General features: G+C 41.9%; 2 protein-coding genes across 3 annotated transcripts; one reads left to right on the forward strand and one right to left on the reverse strand.

The window, feature by feature from the left end:
- The first annotated feature begins 8,333 nt into the window (after positions 1 to 8,333).
- On the forward strand, positions 8,334 to 11,666 carry ntmt1 (N-terminal Xaa-Pro-Lys N-methyltransferase 1). 2 transcript variants are annotated; one of them, XM_061293599.1, is made up of 4 exons: positions 8,334 to 8,475; positions 9,229 to 9,388; positions 10,429 to 10,681; positions 10,820 to 11,666. In XM_061293599.1, exons 2-4 carry the CDS (start codon positions 9,233 to 9,235, stop codon positions 11,074 to 11,076), a joined length of 666 nt encoding a protein of 221 aa, XP_061149583.1. In that variant the 5' UTR covers positions 8,334 to 8,475; positions 9,229 to 9,232; the 3' UTR covers positions 11,077 to 11,666. The 2 variants fall into 2 exon arrangements, with proteins under 2 accessions (XP_061149583.1, XP_061149584.1); XM_061293600.1 differs by having other exon boundaries at positions 8,340 to 8,475; positions 9,232 to 9,388.
- On the reverse strand, positions 11,663 to 22,058 carry ndor1 (NADPH dependent diflavin oxidoreductase 1). Its single transcript, XM_061293598.1, has 15 exons — positions 21,935 to 22,058; positions 19,266 to 19,405; positions 18,857 to 18,934; positions 18,515 to 18,612; positions 18,337 to 18,435; positions 18,084 to 18,185; positions 17,750 to 17,953; positions 17,534 to 17,661; positions 15,414 to 15,625; positions 15,168 to 15,275; positions 14,926 to 15,040; positions 14,125 to 14,271; positions 13,931 to 14,049; positions 13,753 to 13,847; positions 11,663 to 13,674 (listed from the first exon to the last, which is right to left on the reverse strand). Exons 2-15 carry the CDS (start codon positions 19,398 to 19,400, stop codon positions 13,530 to 13,532), a joined length of 1,785 nt encoding a protein of 594 aa, XP_061149582.1. The 5' UTR covers positions 19,401 to 19,405; positions 21,935 to 22,058; the 3' UTR covers positions 11,663 to 13,529.
- Between the last annotated feature and the right edge of the window lie 208 nt (positions 22,059 to 22,266).

Below are 22,266 nucleotides of genomic sequence, written 5' to 3' on the forward strand. Positions count from 1 at the left end.
AGTCTGTCCTCTGCACCTCCATCACTGTCTGGTTTGGATCGGCCTCCAAACAAGACAAGCACAGACTGCAACGGACAATCAGGACTGCAGAAAAGATCAATGGAATCAACCTCCCATCTATCCAGGACTTGTACCTGTCCAGGACCAGGAAACGTGCAAGGAACATCTCTACAGACCGTTCTCACCCAGGTTGCAGTCTGTTTGAACTACTCCCCTCCGAACGGCGTTACAGAGCTCGGTACGCCAAAACCAGCAGACACAGAGACAGCTCTGATGAACTCACACCACTCTTAGAGTGTCAGAGTTATTACTGTGCAATAACATCCTGCTCTCCACACCTTTTTTGAATTTGTCTACACTGTTTGTACGATGTGTCCTCTCTGTATCAATTGCAGCCTGGTCATCCTGAAAGAGGGACCTTCCCATCTGTGGTCTCTTCTCAAGGTTTCTCATTTCCCCTAGCTGGAGTTTTTCCTTGCCCTTTTGGGAGTTTAAGATCAGGGGATGTTTGAGAATGTTTGCCATTTTTTACATGTCCTGAGTGTTGTTAGTCACCTAAATGTTGAACAGAGGGTGTGATTTACCGAAGTCAAATTCCTTGTTTGGCACGCTCAAACATGGCGAATAAAAACTGAATCTTGAATGCTAAACTAGCAACATGTCACAAACTGTGTTCAAATGTCCGCCCTTGTTCTCTAATATAGTGATCACAAGTCCAGTCCTCGAGAGCCTCTATCCAGCCTGTTTTAGCAGTATCCTCTGTCCAAAACATCAGATTCAAATCATCTAGGTTGTTTTTTCAATGCTTGCTGAACAGTTCGTCCTCACTTTCAGCAGGAGCCTGATTAATTGAATCAGGTGTGTTTAACGAGGGAAACTTGGAAAACATGTAGGGATTCGGCCCCCGAGGACTGGATCCTGACACCCCTGCAAGTTTAGGTGGTTGGCAAATATCTTTGGTGCATTACTACTATCTTCTGGCCACTGGTGGTAATGCACAGACAAAAAACTTGAACATGATAGGGAGTGGCGATTTTGCGTATAGAAATCTCACTTGAGTATAAGTCTCACGACCAGTCAAAGTATGAAACAACTGTCTTTTCTAATCTGGAAATTTAAAATAAAAAAGTCCCATGGCCAAGCTTGCACTTTTCATTTTGCGCTTTAATAATTTAATTTATTATTTTGTTTCCTGGCTTGTGATAGGCGATGATAAATTAAGTTTGATAGTTTGGAGAATAATAATAAACATTTAAAAAGTAAATTTACACACAGGGATCGGTACACTGTTACACTGTTTATACAATATTTTTGTCTTTCTGTCATGTTAAATGTATTTGAATGGGTTTGTATTATTTTGAAGTGTGTTTAAAATTAAAAAAAATAAATGCTATAAAAAGATGCCAAGGTTTTATATATTTGGGATATTGATATATTGCAAATTTCACCCATCGTGGAAATGGTCTGGATTGTAATTTCCATGGTGAAGTGGGGGGCCGAGGGTTAGTCTATTAAATTCTGGAATTAGCAGCTCGGAAAAATTGAATTATCATGCTGAGCTGAGTATACTGCAAACACTGCTCTGGAGCTCCCCTCACTGGTGAGAGATAGCTGATGTTAAGCTTATAACTCAACTGTATGCAGTATGCCATTGCGCTCTACAGAAAACAACACTCGATGCATTTTAATATAGGTCTGATTTTTTATGCCAATTGCCAGTCAACAAATAATGACTTAGCTAATGTGATACACAATTTACATCAGCACAATTCATTACTGTTTGATATGTTTTCATGTCACATTGTGCTTGTGTCATGAAAGGAATGGAGCAGGGTGACCAAATGCAGCTTGGACCAGGGTTTATTGAGCAAACTCAAAAGGCAAACTATAGATACTCGACTAGGGACGTGAATAACGGAACAGACAGACAAAATAAGATTAGAACAGACTAGACTGCAGACTAGAAAAGAGGAGACGCGAGACAAGAACAATCCAACAGGGAGTGACACGCAGACAGGACTTCAATAGAAGACAGGTAACGAGAGGCAGGTGACGGCAATTACATAGATTGTGAGCAGACACAGGAAGGGAGGGGCGAGCACACAGACACACAAACCGAAACTATGACATTAAAACAAGGAAACAAACTTCTGGGTTTGAATCTCTGCCTAGTATATTGTGGATGGAGTTCACATGATCTACCTGTGCTTCCACCTATAACATGTAGGTTCACTGACGTCATTCAAAGGTGAAATTGTAAGCGTTAATGGTTGCCGGGCTCTATGTGTCAGTCTCGGCGGCAGTGTTCCCTCTAATTTCTCAAGTGTCTGTGCAAACACACAAGCTCCCTGTGCGCAACACCGGACGGACGGACGGACGGACGGACGGACGGACGGACGGACGGACGGACGGACGGACGGACGGACGGACGGACGGACGGACGGACGGACGGACGGACGGACAGACAGACAGACAGACAGACAGACAGACAGACAGACAGACAGACAGACAGACAGACAGACAGACAGACAGACAGACAGACAGACAGACAGACAGACAGACAGACAGACAGACAGACAGACAGACAGACAGACAGACAGACAGACAGACAGACAGACAGACAGACAGACAGACAGACAGACAGACAGACAGATAGATAGATAGATAGATAGATAGATTTTGTGTGACAGCTCGTTCCTTTTCTGTCGGTTTTTGCGCTCTCTCGCAATAATGTACCGATCCCCTGTCCCATCTTTAGTCTTCCAACATCTTTCAAATGACATTTCTGCAGAATGTGACGCTTGAGGTAGTCCAACTTCTATTCCTTCTATATTTTTCCATCCGTAAACTCGCCCCCCACTTTGGCTGCACTGCATGTTTTGCATAGTAGACCTTTCTCACTCGAAAAAGAGAAATTCACACCTAGTTCCACCCTCTGTTCTTTCATTTGCGCACACTCCGACAGCCATTCAATCTCAAAAGAACTGCCGCATCTCTTATTTACTTTGGCTTGGCGAGTGGATATGTCGCTGCTCGTTCGTTTCGTTAAGGTGTTAGCTCACTTAGCATTTGCATCTCTTCACTCCGCCGCACTGTTGTTGTAGCGTAGGTGAACCATATCATATCATTGACTGGACACCTGTCAAGCATTGCTTTACACTACAAAAAGGCACAGAAAGAAAATCATTCGTCCATTTAATTAGATTAGATTACGTCTAACATTAGCTATTAATCAATCAGTTTATGCTGAATTTAGAGGGAACACTGCTCGACGTCTGGTTTCTCCCCACATAAATGCCCAAGTCAATTCCAGGTCATATTTGAAAGCAAACACTACCTGGTGATGCTACTTGTTAACCATAAAGAAATCTTGTTGGCTGCAATTTTTGGCGAAAATCTTTGACTAGCATTCTTAGGTTGGAAGCCGCTGCTGCTGTTTACTCAACCTTACAGAAACAAGTACAGAACAAGTATAGGGGAAACTGTAGTATTATTAGATTTATGTCTCAGTAATGGTTTCAACTTTGCACGTGGACTTGTAATCAATAAGGTTTAATTACAATTACCCAAATATTAAAATACAGCTGGATTACACACACCTAGTTACGGCAGAGCAAATAAGTGCAGAGTCGAGTGCCTCGATCTGAGGTAGCTCTTTACTGCCCTCCAGTGGTTGTAAGAGCGACCTTTGAGCGACACGTATCTGAAGTTCCGAACATCCTGTGTCCACATCGGACGGCCCTAAGTTTGCGTCTTGAGTCTCGATTTTATTTGAACGTGTTGCTTCTGAAATCAAGCCAGTAAAATATTGAAATACTGCATTTAGTATATGCCTGCAACCTTCGTAAGGATAAGTGGTTCCGATGATGGATGGCTGGATGGATGGATGGATGGATGGATGGCTGGATGGCTGGCTGGATGGCTGGCTGGCTGGCTGGCTGGCTGGATGGATGGACGGACGGACGGATGATATTCTAGCAATTTAAAAATTGATAAGTGTTAAATTTGAGCTTGATAAAATTTTGCTCGAGTATTTACTTAAGAAAATGGTTTCACGTGTCAAAATCTTTGTAGCAGTGTAACGTTGCCATGATTATATAGTAGGTGTGCGAATGCCCACTGAAAATACTATTATCAGAAAGAGAGAGCCCCAAAATTAAAATTTGTTCAGTGCACCCACGAAGGCATTGGATGCTCTGCTGAAAAGAAAATACACTACCCAAATTATAATTACAAGGAACGTGTTGGCAGAGTAGCCATACAGCAGCAGGTACATGCGAGGAATCCAATCACAGCAAACTCGGTGGAATAAAATAAAGAAAGACGAGGAGGCCGATCAACTCCGTTGGACACCATTCACTGCGACTACTGCGGCGTTGGCTTGTAGGGACCCAACTGTACAGCATGCAGGAAGGCTTTTTATTAAACACGCCCACTTAACAGCTCACAACAGGTGGTTTCAATCATACAATAATCAAGATACTATCATAAGAAAATAACACTATTTAAACATATTCTGACAACACATACAATAAGAAAATGTATAATTGAGAGCATCTCTCAACACCCCCACTTGCTCTCACATTATAAACCTAAAGAAAAGAGTACCTTGACATTTTAGTCAGAAAACAAGTCCATTTTCCTCTAGTTAGACCCAAACATAAATCCAGCAAATTTTGCCAACTTAAATTTTGTTGCAATCTTAGTCATATTAGCTGTAGGAGAAAATGTCTCCCCATAATCCACACCCATCTTCTGGCTATATCCCTTAGCAACATATCGGGCCTTGTACTTCTCAGAACCATCAACATCTGTTTTAATGGCATACACCCATCTACCCCCCACTGCTTTCTTGCCCTCTGGCAGATTGGTCAGGGTAAATGTGTTGTTTTCTTTAAGTGAATGCATTTCCTCATCCATGGCTTTAACCCACTCTTTTGCCTTATCTGAGGCTACAGCTCCTGAAAATGACACAGGTATGTTAAACATTACGCGATAACAGTAATCAATGTTACTCTGGACTTGATCAGTCTCTTCATCATCAGACACATATTTGGACACATTACAATCTGTGTATCTGTCTGGCTGCCTTCTCTCTCTGGTAGGGTAACGGCTACCATCAGGCTCACGTTTGATCTCAGCTCTTTCTTGTTGTGGTTGGTGGTGGCTGACTTCAGGTTTTTGTTCTCCGAACACAAGATTTGGACTTCTTGGTTTGGTTCTTACAAAGTCATCATCCTCAGATGTGACAGTCCGTGTTTGTTGTTCTACACCTGATTTTGCCACAAACTTTACCAATCTGTGCTTTTGCACTTTCTTACTGACAGGGGAATACACAATGTATGCAGGACTGGTTTTATCATACCCAATAAAAACACATTTTTCACACCTTGGATCAAGCTTTCTCTTGTCTTGTTTATAGGCATAACACTCTGAACCAAACCTCTGCATCCTAGACAAATTTGGTCTTCTTCCTGTCAACATCTGAATGGCTGTCTGCCCTGTTCTTTTGTTAAAACACCTGTTCCGGATCACAGCAGCAGTTTGGACTGCATAGGTCCATAGTTGTTTTGGCAAACCACTATCAATGAGCATACACCTTGCCATGTCAAAAAGTGTTCGCCAATTGCGCTCAGCAGTACCATTTTGATGAGGAGAGTACGGTGCTGATGTTTAATCACGTTTTTAGTGAGCAAAGTCTGGTAATATTTACTTGTAAATTCAGTACCATTATCAGATCGGATACATTTTACTTTGCCATATGGGGCTACATCAGCCAGAAACCTTTCTGTAGCTTGAACAGTGTCACTTTTGTTCTTTAAGAAATACACAAAAACAGTGCTGGAAAAATCATCAGTAAATGAAACTGCATATCTGTAACCCTCTTTAGATTCTGGATGGATTGGCCCTGCCAAATCTGTGTGAACTAGTTCTAGAGGGGTCTTAGCCCTCACATCAGGATCTTTGTTCCTGGTTTGGAAAAACTTTCCTTTAGTACACACTTCACAATGTTGAGGTTTGCTTATTGACCCCTTAATTTTCATGCCATCAACAACATTTTGTAATTTCTGAATGTCTTTATAGTTGCAGTGTCCCAGTATCTCATGCCACGTCTGAATATCATGACATCCTTTACACTGATCATGATCACAATCATCATCATCATCATGTACTGTATGCAAATAATATAGTCTATCACGTACGTGGATGGGGAATTTCGTACCGTCTTGGTAGATGAGGACGTTCTTCTCCTCCTTGAAGACCACAGTGGCTCCCCTGGCCGTAGCTGCTTTCACGGATAGGATGTCTTGTGGGTAGGATGGGATGTACAGCGCCTGCCTCAGCGTTGTGTTCAGGTGTCTACCTGTGCTGTCGACCAGGCAGACTTCTGCATCACCTCGGCGCTCCGCGACGCCCTTGCACCGCGTGCCGTCCGCCAGCTCCACGCAGTGTGTCTCGGCCTGGAACCCGTCATCAAACCGCTTGAATTTTGCCAGGTCTGTGATGATGTGCGAGGTAGCCCCGCAGTCAACCATCAGGCCTCTCACGTCGACTCTTGCTGCCCCCTCGCTCACAAATAGTACTCGTCTCGGTCGTGGTCTTCAGTCTCCCCGTGGACCCTCCGTGCGTCGTCCCGGTTGACGCGCTGCTTCCGCCTGCAGGTCGCGTCCCGGTGTGTGCTGCTCTTGCAATGACTGCACCACAGTTTACGTCGGCAGGCTCTGGCCATGTGGCCCTTCAGGCCGCACTTGAAGCACACCACCTCGGCGGCGCTCCTCTCGGCTCCTCTGTCAGCTGGTCTGTCAGGTCTCGCTCTCCTCTGCCGTACGTTCATCACGTTATCATCTGCTTCAGCCCGCATCTTCTCTGTGTCCTCGTAACTTCGCATCTTTGTTTTGAATTCAGAGAACTGCATCGTCTCATCACGTTGTGTGACATGGATTGCAAATGGTTTAAAGGACTCCGGCAGACCTTTTAACACCATTGCTACCAATAGTCCATCACTTAATGTCTCACCGACATTTCTCAGCGCTGTGATTGCGGTCTCTGCCCGGATCACATACTCGGTCACACTTTCACTCTCAGACTTCTGTAGTGATGTCAGTTCTGTGTAGAGACTTATGATGCGTGGCTTGCCTTTGCCTTGATAGTAGTTTCTTAGGATCTGTAGGGCCCCTCGCCCGTCATCTGCAGCATCGCGCATCACCAGCGACAAACTTTTGTCATCCAAAAACTGAATGAGTTCTGCATACGCTTCCTCATTCTTTCCAGAGTCTTGCTGTAGTTCGTCTTCTTCCTCGGTTGTGGGCTCGTTTAAGATAACGTCTTTCAAATCCTGCAATCGCAGGTGGCCCAAAAACTTTGCCTCCCATAATTCGTAATTCTTTTCATCACCGTCGAACATTAACCGCGACCAGAGGCTAGAAAAACTGTTCCTCTCTGCAGCCCGTCCGCTCATGGTGCTCACAGCGTGCTATCATCACCAGTACGTCGGTGGGAACATGCGGTGTTGGATTTACCTGGGCCCATAACCTGTTGGCAGAGTAGCCATACAGCAGCAGGTACATGCGAGGAATCCAATCACAGCAAACTCGGTGGAATAAAATAAAGAAAGACGAGGAGGCCGATCAACTCCGTTGGACACCATTCACTGCGACTACTGCGGCGTTGGCTTGTAGGGACCCAACTGTGCAGCATGCAGGAAGGCTTTTTATTAAACACGCCCACTTAACAGCTCACAACAGGTGGTTTCAATCATACAATAATCAAGATACTATCATAAGAAAATAACACTATTTAAACATATTCTGACAACACATACAATAAGAAAATGTATAATTGAGAGCATCTCTCAACAGAACGAAATATAACATTGTAATAATTAATAATGTAATAATGATTTGCTTTGATGTCTTTTATCTTGAGCACTTTCTGACTTTCTTTGTGGCGCGGTCGTGTGGCAGCCTTATGAGAGCCTATTGAGTTGCGCTCATGCCATCTGTGCGTCTTTTGTATACCCACTCTGTAGTGTGGATACTGCTGGGGCCTGAATTTCCCCACCCCTGGGGATCAATAAATATTAAATCAATCAATCAATCAATCAATCAATCAATCAATCAATCAATCACTCAATCAACCAACCAATCAATCAATCAATCAATCAATCAATCAATCAATGTCCTATTAAACATACAATAAATATTGCAAGACGCTGTCATTCAAGCGTGACGTTGTTCGAAATGCATCGTTCTAAAGCTCACAAATAACGGGGAAAGGACAGTGAAGGTGAGTTGAGACTATATACGGCCAACAGGAGGCGCCCGTGATGCCCCTTTCGAGTAGGACCCAAATAAGGAAATGACGTCGAGCATCAGAGCGATGGTCGCAAATAGAAAACTCAAGACCTGACACCGGCATCGGTTGGATGTGGGTTCGAGAAGGAGTAATTGGGGCGTGGAGCTGACAAAGCAGGAGGTGAATCCAGATACCGTTAATATGTTTTATGTGTTTCAGAGTTTGTCTTTCACCTCGGAAACAATTTGTTATCGGCTAACGAGCTAGATGCTAAAATCAATGCAGTGTATATATATGTAAGAAAAAGAAAAATGCATTGCAACTTACGAGTACTACTCCAGTCACTAGTTAATGTGCTTTGAGACAGTGTATTTAACTCAACAAAACGTTAGACGTTGTTTAAAGTTAATGTGGGACTGACCATAGGTAGTTGTGTCGTTATTACCACGTGTGTGGAAAATTCAAGATTCAAGAGTTTTTTATTCGCCATGTTTGAGCGTGCCAAACAAGGAATTTGACTTCGGTAAATTGGAAATAAATTGTAAAATGGAAATACTAGAAACATTCCGTCCCCACTTGAATGTCCCTCGATTTTGCTTTTAATTTAGCTGTGTGCATTGTGTGTCATCCATGCTGAGTCTACAACTTGTATAATTGAGTATTTGATTGAAGTATCGGTGAGTTTTGTTGGTCTGGTAACTGATTCCAAAATTGGAGATGACACCCCCAACACTCCTCGTGGAGTGTGCCCGTATTTGCATTGTCTTTCTCATGATTTCATGGTTCATTTGCCTTATTTTACCATGAGACCAATTTGTTTATTGCTTGTCTTTAAGAAAGAATGTGAAACATATTAACAATTACAATATAGAAGAAAAAAACACGCAATTAGATTATTTTTCAACTAATGTCTTGAATGCATTGCGCTTCCAGCAGAATGGGTGACAAATCAGGAGAGACGAACTTCTATTCCAATGCTGAATGCTACTGGAAAGAGGTTCCCCCCACAGTGGACGGCATGCTGGGAGGCTATGGGAGGATCTCCACCATCGATATAAATGGATCCAAGGCTTTCCTTCGCAAATTCCTTGGCGTAAATTCTTTTGAAGCAATTCTTGTTGCATTGAACACACATGACATCCTGGGTTTGTGTGACAGGTTATTTTTTAAGGAAAAAATATACAGTTTTGTAAAATAATCTATGCATAACTTTATACGATGTATTAGGATTAATTCAAAAACACTTTTAACAACTATGAACACAATATTATAACTTGTGACAATATAATCACCAAAAGTACCAAAAGACAAGAAAAGTTTGTTTCTAACTTTTACCCTTCTTTAATAATCAGTAGTGAAGGATGAAAAACACTGCTCTCGCACCAAAGTTGTTATAGTTGAAAAAAACTCGCGAAATCTATAATCGCGGAAAAAAAACATTTTTTGTTAACAAAATAAAAACAGGGGTGATAACTGAAACTGCATTTTATGTTCATAAAATTAACTTTACATCAAATTAAGTGTAATTAATTTTATTTTTTTTCATCTCAATTCATTTCGAATTCATATGTATTTATTTTTGATTACTGCGTGGCTGTGAAGAAGGAAGGTTTAACAGAATTGTAGTTTACCTCATGCGATACTCACTTTTTTTAATGTGGAACTCCACTGAAACTATATATTCAAATATGAAACAATAAAAATCCAACTAAAATATTTACAAAAATAAATAAAAACAGACATGCTTTAAAATCTGTATTAAATAAATGAATTAAAAAAAAAAAGTCAAAATCAATTAAATACTAACTACAACGAAAAATCATAAATCATCATGACCCCTGTTTCCTACAAAAAATGAGTGGTAAAAATAAGCTTGTGTCAGAACTGTGATTTTGACAGCAAATGTTTTTGTGTTAATGGAAATCAAAACTGAGAAAGGGCTGCTGGTAGTAAAAGTCTTTTTTTACAGCTTTACAACCAAGAAATGCGCTGTGAGCCTCACTGACTCATCGCATGTCAGCAACAGTTTTTCACATGCCAGTCTAATAATAACCACACACTGGATAGATATTGAATCTTGCAACATACCCTCAATGCATTATTGTCACCTGTGGGTGTTTGTCATTGGCGCAGGAAGGGGAGGGCAAGACAAGCGCCGGCTGCGCTCTGGATTGCGGCGCAGGTATTGGGAGGATCTCCAAGCGTCTGCTGCTGCCTCTCTTCAAGACGGTTGACCTCGTGGATGTGACGCAGGAGTTCTTGGACAAAGCTAAGATATACCTGGGAGAGGATGGCAACAAAGTGGGCAACTACTTCTGTAGCGGACTGCAGGACTTTGTTCCAGAGAGTGGACGCTATGATGTCATCTGGATCCAGTGGGTCATTGGTGAGTCTGGTCATCGTGTTCTGATAGACACTAACAAGACACTTTAATAGGTACTGCATAATCAAGTAGCTAGAGCTAGTAAATTATAATGGTAATCGAGATTTTGGAGTCACACTGAAATGGAACGCTCAACTCCAGGCCACCTGACCGACAACCACCTGGTGGAATTCCTGCGGCGCTGCCACAAAGCCTTGCGGCCCAACGGCATCATCGTCATCAAGGACAATGTTTCATACGTAGGGGTGGTGCCCGATGAGGTGGACAGCAGCGTGTGTCGAGACCTGAAAATAGTCCACAGTCTGGTGAGCCGAGCAGGCCTTCGTGTCATCCACGAGGAGCAACAAGTAAACTTCCCAAAGGAGATTTTCCAAGTCCACAGTTTGGCTCTCCGATAAGACGTGCTTAATAACAAGTGCAATTATATTTAATAAGACGTTTCTAGTCCACAGTCCTAAAATGATGTGATGGTGTTCACTGTACAGTATGTTTTCATCATTGAGGTCTGCTTCATCTCATCTGACTGTATCTTTGCTGCAGGTCTTATTTATTTATCAACATATTTGTTCGTCCCAGGCGAAATAATAGATCATTTTAACTCTGAGCTGATAGAGGTACATTGTGACAGATAAGAACATTTGCTGTAAGTGCTGGCCTTCCTTTTAACAGTCTTTAATTGTATAATGCATTTCAGACGACTGACTGAATCTTTTACACAAGCCATCAGCTAAATTAGAAAGCATTCTGTTTCTCCGTACACTTTGATTCTATGTTGCAGCTGACTCTGCAACTAAACTACACAACTTTTACAAAACTTAAAAATGGCGTCAATGAACTCACGTTCTAGTTGACATTGCATCTGAAACACACTGGTTGGAAGGAGCCAATAGAACATGACAGGAAATTAGCAACATTGCACTCACCACAACACCAGCATCAAAACATTCTGTTTTGAGGATTTTTTAAACAATAAAAATGTATGGATTGATTGGTTGAATATTTATTGATCCCCAGGGGTGGGGAAATTCAGGCCCCAGCAGTATCCATACCACAGAATGGGTATACAAAAGACACACAGATGGCATGAGCGCAACTCAATAGGCTCTCATAAGGCTGCCACACAACGGCGCCACAAAGAAAGTCAGAAAGTGCACAAGATAAAAGCCATCAAAGCTAAAAGACAAAGGGAAAAAAGTAACAGCGGCCAACTAGCACCCCTCAATACAAGAGAACACCCCAAAACACACAAAATAGCCTCTACGGGGTCCATCGACGGGTGTAAGGGCAGTCCAGTTCAACGGCGCCCAATGGACCGTGGTCGTGAATCGGTGAAAACATGACAAAGCAGGCAAACGTGTGAGCAGCGTCCCGGGCACCCTGTCGGGGCACGTGCAGATGGTCACCACGGGGCTAGCATGGCGAAAGTCGTTGGTTCCGACGAGCACGAGGGAGCGTACTCCCCACAGGGGTTACGGCTGCAAGCCCAAGGCGAGGGACCCGGTGGACAGTTGAGCTGAATTTACACATAATGGTTCAAGTGCCATGCATCATGGCGGTGTAGAGGTAAAAATTGCTTGGAATCATATCTTCAGATTATTTGTATTCATCCATCCATCCATTTTCCGAACCGCTTAGTCCTCACAGGGGTCGCGGGACTGCTGGAGCCTATCCCAGCGGTCATCGGGCAGTAGGCGGGGGACACCCTGAACCAGTTGCCTGCCAATCGCAGGGCACACAGAGACAAACAACCATACGCACTCACACTCACACCTAGGGACAATTTGGAGTGCTCAATCAGCCTACCAAGCATGTTTTTGGGATGTGGGAGGAAACCGGAGTGCCCGGAGAAAACCCACGCGGGCCCGGGGAGAACATGCATACTCCACACAGGGAGAGCCTGAGGTGGAATCGAACCCGCACCCTCCTAACTGTGAGGCGGACGTGCTAACCAGTGCTCCACCGAGCCGCCCTAATTTGTAAGCAGAACACTTCAAATACCATTAAATATGGTAAATTAGAAGAGTTGGAAAAGAAAATAATTCCTGATGGTGCAGTGTGGAGGCTACCTTATTTTACAATATGGGTAGAGAGCATGGGTGCAATTGTTTAATATTTATTTTTGTTGCTCATGGTTGACACTTGTTTTACATAGAATTTAGAAGTCTCTGTATGTGGGGTGTCAAATGTGTTCAGTGAAGTGATTTTGTAAATGTTTGCATGTCCGCCTCATCGTTCAGAGGATACAGGTTCAATTCCACCCATGCTGCACTGAAGTGAGGCGGACGTGCTAAGTTGTCCAGGTTCGATTCCACCTCCGACCCTCCCTTTGTGGAGTTTGTATGTTCTCCCCGTGGCTGCATGGGTTGTCTCCAGGGACTCCGATTTCCTCCCACATCCCAAAACATGCTTGCTAGGCTGATTGAGCACTCCAAATTGCCCATAGGTGTGAGTACATGTGTGAATGGTTCTTCGTTTCTGTGTGCTCTGCGATTGGGTGGCAACCAGTTCACGGTGTCCCCCACCTAGTGCTTGATGACTGCTGGGATAGGCTCCAGCACGCCCGTGTTACCCGTGGGGACAAGCAGTATGTATGTGTGTGTGTGTGTGTGTGTGTGTATAGCCTCAAGCGCCTTGATGCTGCGACAGACTATAGAAAAAGGTAGTTGGATGAATAACAATAACAGGTTTTAGTATTGCATCCTTTTAAACCTTGTACTTTTTAATTCAATGCATAGACATGGCCTATGCTCCTCACAAGGATGTTGCATGGCTTCAGTACTGGCACAATACAGCACATGCAGCGATGGCTGCTGCAGTGGAATGTGAATGTCGAAGGTCTGACAGCAGCTGATCAGGACCAGGTCTCACTCTGGAATTTGCCAGACTTCTCCATGGACGCCAACATCATCTCGGCATCCTCAGCGGAGAGTCCTCCCTCTTGTTGGAACACCGCCTTCAATGCTTCGCACACACCATTTGGCATATCTTTAGCATTTCTGCACAATTAGGAACACACTGTTAGGAAGCATTCATGTACATCACAAGTGTGACCAACTTAAGTTCTAAGAGCTCACCCAGCGATGTAGAAGTAGGCCTCTTTATTTGCTATTAGGTCCCAAATGAGCCCTGGATTTTCTCGTAAACAGTGCTGCACATAAACCTTTTCCTCCTGGAATGATAAACAAATATGCTTTACATGAATCGTAGGCAGGCGCAGTAAAAAGGACGGTAGACGGTAAAGGATGGTGTGACCTGATCACGAGAGAAGGCGGTGAAGAGAGTTAACTGTCCAGCTTGGACCATTTCCTTCCACTCTGACCTGAAGTAGAAGTCTTTGGACTCGGATCGACAGCCGAAGAACAGGACATTGGCTGTAAAGTGAAAACATTATTACCAAGTCAAAGTCACCTGTCAATGTAACAAGTTTGCAGAGGTGAAGTCGTCACCATTTTTGCCCTCAGCATTCCTCTCTTGTAAAGCTGACCTGAAGGGTGCCACTCCTGTACCTGGTCCAACCATTATCACTGGGGTGTTTTTGTCCATGGGAAACCTAAGAATTCCCTTTTTTACCCAGAGAGGCACGTAAACGTCTCCTGTGAGAGAACAGTGGGGAAAAACATAAGGTCTGTGTGAACGGTGGTTGGGGCTTAGCTGACACAGCAATACTGTAAGGCAATTCTACTTGTATTTATTTTAACAACAACAACAAAAAAAACAGCTATTGTGTTGAATTATGATTTAACTGAAGAATTATGCAAAAGCAACCCAAGAGGTTATTGAAACAAATAGGTAAAATGTTACGCCTTGTCAATCACCAAATCTGGTTGAGTATGCATTTTACTTTGCTGAACTGATAGAACTGCAGGGAAATTGGCCCAAGAATAAGCAAGACCTAAGACAGTTAAACAAGAGGCCTGGTCGAACATCACCACAAATGAAATGCAGAGTCTGATAATGTCTACGTTCATGCTATAATTGACTACAAAGGATTTTCAAGCAAGTATTAAAAATAAAGGTTTGATTTATGATTGTTTATTCATTCCATTGATTTTGCTCCCTTGAGAAATGGGAAGCATAAATATACATGCCAATCTATTGTCGTGGTGTTTGAGAATTGCGTCCATATTCCATTACAGATCAAATGTTTAGTATAGCAATGAGATACAAAACACTTTAAAATCTTATATTCACTATTACTGAGGTGCGCAAAAAGGTTTAAAAAAAAAAAAATAAGAAAAGCAGATGACCTTTTGTGGGGTCAAGTGAGGCCAGCCAGGTGGAGCAGTGACCTCTTCGTGGTTTATACATCTTGGTTTTGTATTTGACAACGGCAACCAAGATTTGAAGCCTGTATGGGTGAACCTGTGTGTTTGACGCAATATCGCACGCAGTCACTTAACAGAATTAGTCATTTGAGATCTTGTACTGAATTCGGGAAAATACTCCTTGATGGTTGAATAGGAGAGAAAATGCTTGTTATTGTGTGTACCCGGAGAGAGGATGCGATGGAAAATGAACGAGGCTGAATCTCAGGGAAAAGATCCAGCAGGTAGTCAACTTTAAGTTGTGCTGTTGTATGGGGGAAGTCTGCCAAAACCTGAAGCACAAGAGTAAACTCAGTTAGTGGATATGGAAGCAAAGCACTACATCCTTTATGGATCATAATCAGTATAAGACATTAAAAAGACGAGACAGTAGACATACAACATCTTATTTATTGACCCCTTGGCATCACCTCCAATCCGGTACGTCGTGGTCGGTTGCAGTAAGCGAGCAGTTCTTCCTGGCCTTCAGCTGAGCTGAACTCAGCCAACTTTTCACGTTCCAACTCGTCATTGGAGAAGGTGGCGAGTAGTTCAAAGAAGGAGCGACGAGGCACGGCTGCGATGTCCAGGTAGCTCTCCACCAGGTAATGCAATGTGCACGGCTGACGAAGCCTCGCAGGAACTAAGCGCACAGTGGGTATTGGTTAATTATTAGCATTATTAACAGTGATCACTTAATTGTAAAACAAAACGGCTCATGCCATCAAATTAGTGGCCTTTTTTTTTTTTAAATAGAGATTTGACCATCACCCAAGAAAGTCGAATGAATGGAATGATGGATGTTCAAGAACTTGTAAATTTGCCATATTTTAGTAAGAAAACTGAAAAAAACTAGTGAAAAATTAAATGTTTGAGTGAACTGTCATTGGTAAAAAAGACAAAACAAAAAAAATCTAATCTTTAGCTCTATTACTGATTTGGCACATTATTTGTTCTACATATTGTCATGCTTAATTGCTGTAGCTAGTTTATAATCATCAATCAAGCTCAGATTTCCTTGGCTTAGTATACACTTTCATGTACTGTACAGTGGCTATAAAAAGTCTACACAACACCGTTCAAAGCTAGGCATGATAAGTTTCAAACTTTTTTTTTCCAACCTTTGATATCAGGGGTGGCCAACCAGTCAGGGACTAAGAGCCACATTTTTTACTGTGTCATCGCAAAGAGCCACATCATACACGCGCACGCGCGCACGCACACACACACGCACGCACACGCACACACACACACACACACTCACTCACTCCTCTGCTCAGCCAAATTTGTTGCGTGACATTATTATGTCACGCACCAACATGATAATGACAAATTGACTTCTACAGTACTAAAACCGCAGACCAAAGACCACATTTTCAACAATGAACATTGTGTGCATTGTCTCACACAGACAAACTCTCAGTTCAACAAATTCCACAAACAAAAACACAAGTTTTTTTACTTACTATGTGTGGCGGGACAGACCATTTGTTTTAGTTTGTCGTTTTCAGTAGACAAGATTTCAATTCCGTCACTGAGGCATATTTTAACAAACTCCACTTCATTGTATGGCTTTTTAGCCCGTTTAATGTTACAAGCCAGTTGAAACATTGCAAGTGTGACAGTCTCTGAGTGCTTCGTAATTTTTTTGAAAAACTGTACCTATTTTACTGCCTGACTTTTCAAACTCTCCAAACTTGTGCTTGCGAAATTCAGTCCCTTTTGCAAAGTCCTTATCGATATTGGCATGAAGTGAGCTGAAGTGGCGCTGACCATTTGAAGCTTTTAAATGCGCCAATGACGTCCGACATATCAAGCAGAATGGCTTGCCATAGCGTTCAACTAAAAACAACTTTAACTCTGTTAAAAACATCCTGTGTTCATTGTCATATATTCGTTTAGCTGTGCATTTTTTCCTTGCCATTTCGGCAAGCGTCTTGTCAGCTTTTCTGGACCTAATGGGCCCCCGTAGTCACAGTCGCCACTCATTAAAAAGCCAGCAAAACCAATCGCTCTGTTTGTCCCTCCTCCTTTGCGCGATTTCCCCTCACGCGCATGCGCGTTTGACCAAAATACCATATTGAACTCAAGCGAAGCAAATACGCACGAAAAATAAACACAAATGTTGATATGAACGTAAAAGAGCCGCATGAAACCAGCCAAAGAGCCGCATGCGGCTCGCGAGCCGCGGGTTGGCCACCGCTGACCTATATCAAACTACACTACTCAATTGTAAACCAACCTGAAATCTTTGAATGGGAAATTTTTTTATGCACACTTGAACAAATACTGGTACTTCGTTGCAGCATCTTAAATAGTTGAGATCATTTGTTTACTGGCAGAACTAGTGTTCAAATTCAGGTCTTGTATTCAAATGTACCCTATGATGAAGTTGAAAACAGTAAAGGCCACTCTAGAGAAATGCAATGAGTGTCTGAAACTATAATTTGTGCATGCTTACATTCCAAGATACTATTAATTTATATTAATAGCTTAGTTGTCTGTTGCATATTGAGTAAAATGCACAAATACAATGAGTACACATACCTACCCGCTTTGCCATCTGTTGCTGTAAGAGAGAATCGGGTCTTTGGATCTAATCTCAATAGTTGACAGAATTCCTGAACATCTTCAGCTGCATTGCAAGAACGCATCACAACAACATCACCTGCAGTAAAACTAAACAGAGCATCCACCAACAAAGGGTGAGTGATCTGAATTAATATGTAAACCAAATTCAAACACATAATGGCAAGGTCAGACTTACTCTATGTTGGACCCCATGATGTCAAACTCAATGAGCCTCACATCTTGAAAATGGTTCGGGTCCGTTACTCTCTCATTGGACAGCAGTTTAGCAGGAAAGGGATGCGATTGGGATAGGCCAGTTTGTTGTGTGGGAATTATTTGACAATCATCCGTCTTCTCATAGACATCATCCAGGAAATTAAAAGTGTACGTCGGAGGAAGCCTGGTGAGAAATCAGACCAAATTCATATATTTGGGGAGTGGGGTGGCTGAGGTCTGAGTTTTGACCAATAAATCTCACATACAAATAAATTCATTCAATTAGTAGTATATTGAAATAAGAGAGTACTCACGGCTCATCGTCCCTCAGTGGGGTCATATTTGCAATACTTGGGTACCGTGCAAACGCTATTTCCCAAAATGATTTTAGCCACACATCAATCACTGCATCGGGCCTGTTTGATAAAGACATTTTGATATGACTGGAACATAAATTTATATGCACATACAGATTTGAACAAATGTGTTCTACCACCACCTAATGTAAGCATTAAACCACAGAAGTTTAAATATTGAGAGCTCCCCCAAGTTTAAAGAGTTCCGTACCCTAGGTCATTTTGGTCATCCGCTAGTCCAACCGGCAGCAGCAGAGTGGCACCCAACTGCGCAAGACGCTTGTAAAGCTTCTTGGCCACGAAATTGAACCTAAAAATAAAAGGAGGAGATCCTTTCTAAATAGGAATTCCAAATGAGCCCACTAAAGAGAACAGTGAGAAAAAATTACTTTGGGTAAGAAGAGTCCCCCAGACCAAGTACGGCACAGTCCAGCTGACACAAACATCCAACTGGTAAAGATTTTTTGAAGAGAAACCTCCAGAAGCTCTTTGGAAAGAAATATAAATGAGCAAACTGGGCTTTACTGTATAAGTCCATTTGTCCTGATTAGAGAGCCAAACGGTAAAGATTTTCTGAAGAGAAACCCCCAGAAGCTCTTTGGAAAGAAACATAAATGAGCTTTATCATGTAAGTCCATTTGTTCTGATTAGCAGCCCTAAAATTTGTACATCAGCCAGTTAAACAGGGACTTCTAAATTATGTAATCATCATTTGCAAACTGATGCATTACCTTCATGTTGTCAGGAGGGTCTCCTTGGCCAGTGGTTGAGCAGACAAAAACAACCAGTGACTCAGAGATTAAGTTAGTCTGTTATATGAGAAGAAACACAATAGAGTACAACCTTTAGCATTAATCAATTACTGAAAATGATTGATCAATGTGTTGCTACTGTTCTTCAAAAATGTATATTATACTTGACATAATTCATAGAGTACTTGAAAAATGATTTTTCAATTTTTGTAGTGTAGGAGATTAGAAGTCTGCAAGTATGCCTTCAAATTCAAGATCCGAAGTGGATGTTCAACACACTAATGGAACTTCACGTTCATTTTTAAATCTCAGGTCATACAGAAATCCTGAAAAAAAAGTAAACTGTATCATTGGTCCAATTTCTAAACCAAATATCAACAAAACTTACAACATTGTAGTCATCAAGTGACGACAAATGCACTCGCAGGCGCTTTCTGATGGCCTGCCTGGCAATCCTCTGGGCTGTGTCCTGGGCCGTCCCAGTCTGACTCCCATAGAGGATGAGCAAAGCAGGGACTGACATTGAGACTGAAAGAGTAGTAAGGTGAATAACGCGTGAATTGAGATAGTTAAGGTAAAACACAAGCATCAGTGCATAGCACAATGTCCCAAATTCAACATGCCACTCCAAACTAAATTAGAAAAACAAGACTGTCTCATACAAAAAGTGTAAATCAATAAAGCCATAGTGCATTGGATATTAATGCACATTTATAATAATTCATTTTACGATTATGCCAATTTTGTCATTATGGAGTATAATGATTGTACTTGTAATTGATTGCATAGCCCTACGATCCAGTCTTTTAAGTAAACTCATCACCGGTGTTTTTCTTTTAACCAGCACAAAGATGGACAGCACTAAGTAACTACATTTACTCTCATTGCACCAGTGCTTCTCAATTATTTTCTGTTACGCCCCCCCTAGCAAGAAGAAAACTATTCGCGCCCCCCTCTCCACCGTGACTATCCTAACTTGTCTTGTAAGTCGTAAAATGTTGCACTGTCGCAAACGTCACAGAAGTAACAATGAGAGCGCCACTGCCCCCTGCTGTGAAGATGCCAATTACACTTTATTCTAGTACTGCCAAAAAAAAAGCCTGTTCCCCAGGGTCACACGCGCCCCCCCAGGTATAGCACCGCGCCCCCCTTGGGGGGCCCCACTATTTGAGAAGGACTGCATTACACTAACATGAGTACCTTATTTATCACTTTTACGTGAGTACTTTTACTTCTTTATCAAGAGCTGCAATGTGTATCCAGTGTACTGTCTATATACTATATAGACAGGACTGTCTCAGAAAATTAGAATACTGTGATAAAGTTCTTTATTTTTTGTAATGCAATTGAAAAAACAAAAATGTCATACATTCTGGATTCATTACAAATCAACTGAAATATTGCAAGCCTTTTATTATTGTAATATTGCTGATTATGGCATACAGCTTAAGAAAACTCAAATATTCTATCTCAAAATATTAGAATATCCTGAAAAAGTATACTAGTAGGGTATTCAACTAATCACTTGAATCGTCTAATTAACTCGAAACACCTGCAAGGGTTTCCTGAGCCTTGAAAAACACTCAGCTTGGTTCAGTCAACTAAATCAAAAGCCACTGTTCACAGACGTGTCCGGGAAATGGGCTACAATAGCCGTATTCCCATGGTCAAGCCACTTCTGAACTCAAGACAACGGAAGAAGCGTCTGACTTGGGTTATGGAAAAGAAGCACTGGACAGTTCAAGAGTGGTCCAAAGTCCTCTTTTCAGAGGAAAGCAAGTTCTGTATTTTATTTGGAAGTCAAGGCGACAGAGTCTGGAGAAAGGCTGGAGAGGACAAAATCCAAGTTGTTTGAAATCTAGTGTGAAGTTCCCACAGTATGCGATGGTTTGGGGAGCCACATCAGCTGCTGGTGTTGGTCCACTGTGTTTCATCAAGTGCATGTGTAAATGCAGATTTTAGAGCACTCCATGCTTCCGTCTGCTGAAGAGCTCTATGGAGATGATGATTTTCATTTTCCAGCATGATCTGGCACCTGGCCACAGTGCCAAACCCACCAGTAAATGGTGTACGGATCATGGCACTACTGTCCTCGATTGGCCTGCCAATTCTCCTGACCTGAAGCCCATAGAGAATTTGTGGGGTATTGTGAAGAAGAAGCTGAAAGACACCAGACCCAACAATGCAAATGACCTAAAGGCCGCAATTGAAGCATCCTGGGCATCCATAACACCTCAGCAATGTCACAGGCTGATTGTCTCCATGCAGCGCCGCAATGATGCAGTAATCCGTGCAAAAGGATTCCCAGCCAAGTACTGAGTGCATTAATGGACATTTTCAAATGTTTGATTTTGTTTTGCTGTTATCTTTTTTTTTTTTACTTGGTCTGAGGAAATATTCTAATATTTTGAGATAGGATTTTTGAGTTTTCTTAAGATGTAAACTATAATATTAAAATACTAAAAGATTTGCAATATTTCAGTTGATGTAATGAATCCAGAATGTATGACATTTTTGTTTTTTCAATTGCATTACAGAAAATAAAGAACTTTATCACAATATTCTGATTGTCTGAGACAGTCCTGTATGTGCACACTATGTTTAAATACTGTATAGTTGTATATACAGACAATATTTGAATTTGCATGTTGCTATTTTATAATTGTGACTATTTGAAGTTTTTTTTTTTACGGAATACTTAAGTAATTATTAGTAGGCTTCCCTTTTACGGTTACTTGAGTAATGTATCAGGTAACAGTATACTCCTAAGCTACAAAACATACATCAAGTCCTGCATGACGTCGATCGTTTTCAAAACCGAACGAAAGATATTCACCTTCAAATTATTTGCGCAGTGATTACAATACCCTATTTAATACAATTGTAATAGGGCCTATAACGTGACAAATTGTGCGTAGCAATCTTACACGACATAGCTTCATACTAAACATTGCTAGCAAATAGCAGGATAAGATGATATATAATCCACTCGTATATCTGTTTTTCTTCTCAGTATATGCATCTATACCAAAGTATCCAGAAATACCAGGCACTTACAGTTCTTGGTACCATCAATAATGATGCGAATCGCTTAAAAAACGTCCTACTACGTCCCCATGTGAAGTTCAGTGTTTGTCATTCCGGACAAGAACGTCACACTTTACGGTAAAAAAAAGCCACACTGTGGTTGGACAGTGAATGACGGTATGTTCAATGGTCAAAAAAAAGATCGGAATTTTGCCTTTTCACAGCGTTTTGCCAGATTCTCGCTGCATCTTTACAATAAAATAAATGACTAAAATAGATTCGACTTAAAGAAGCTGAGGGGTCTCATTAGTGATCATTTCTTTTAACATTTGTTTTGTTTTCAAGGTGGTATAGGATATAAA

Source organism: Syngnathus typhle, linkage group LG12 (genome assembly GCF_033458585.1).
Source record: "Syngnathus typhle isolate RoL2023-S1 ecotype Sweden linkage group LG12, RoL_Styp_1.0, whole genome shotgun sequence".
Taxonomy (NCBI): Eukaryota; Metazoa; Chordata; class Actinopteri; order Syngnathiformes; family Syngnathidae; genus Syngnathus; species Syngnathus typhle.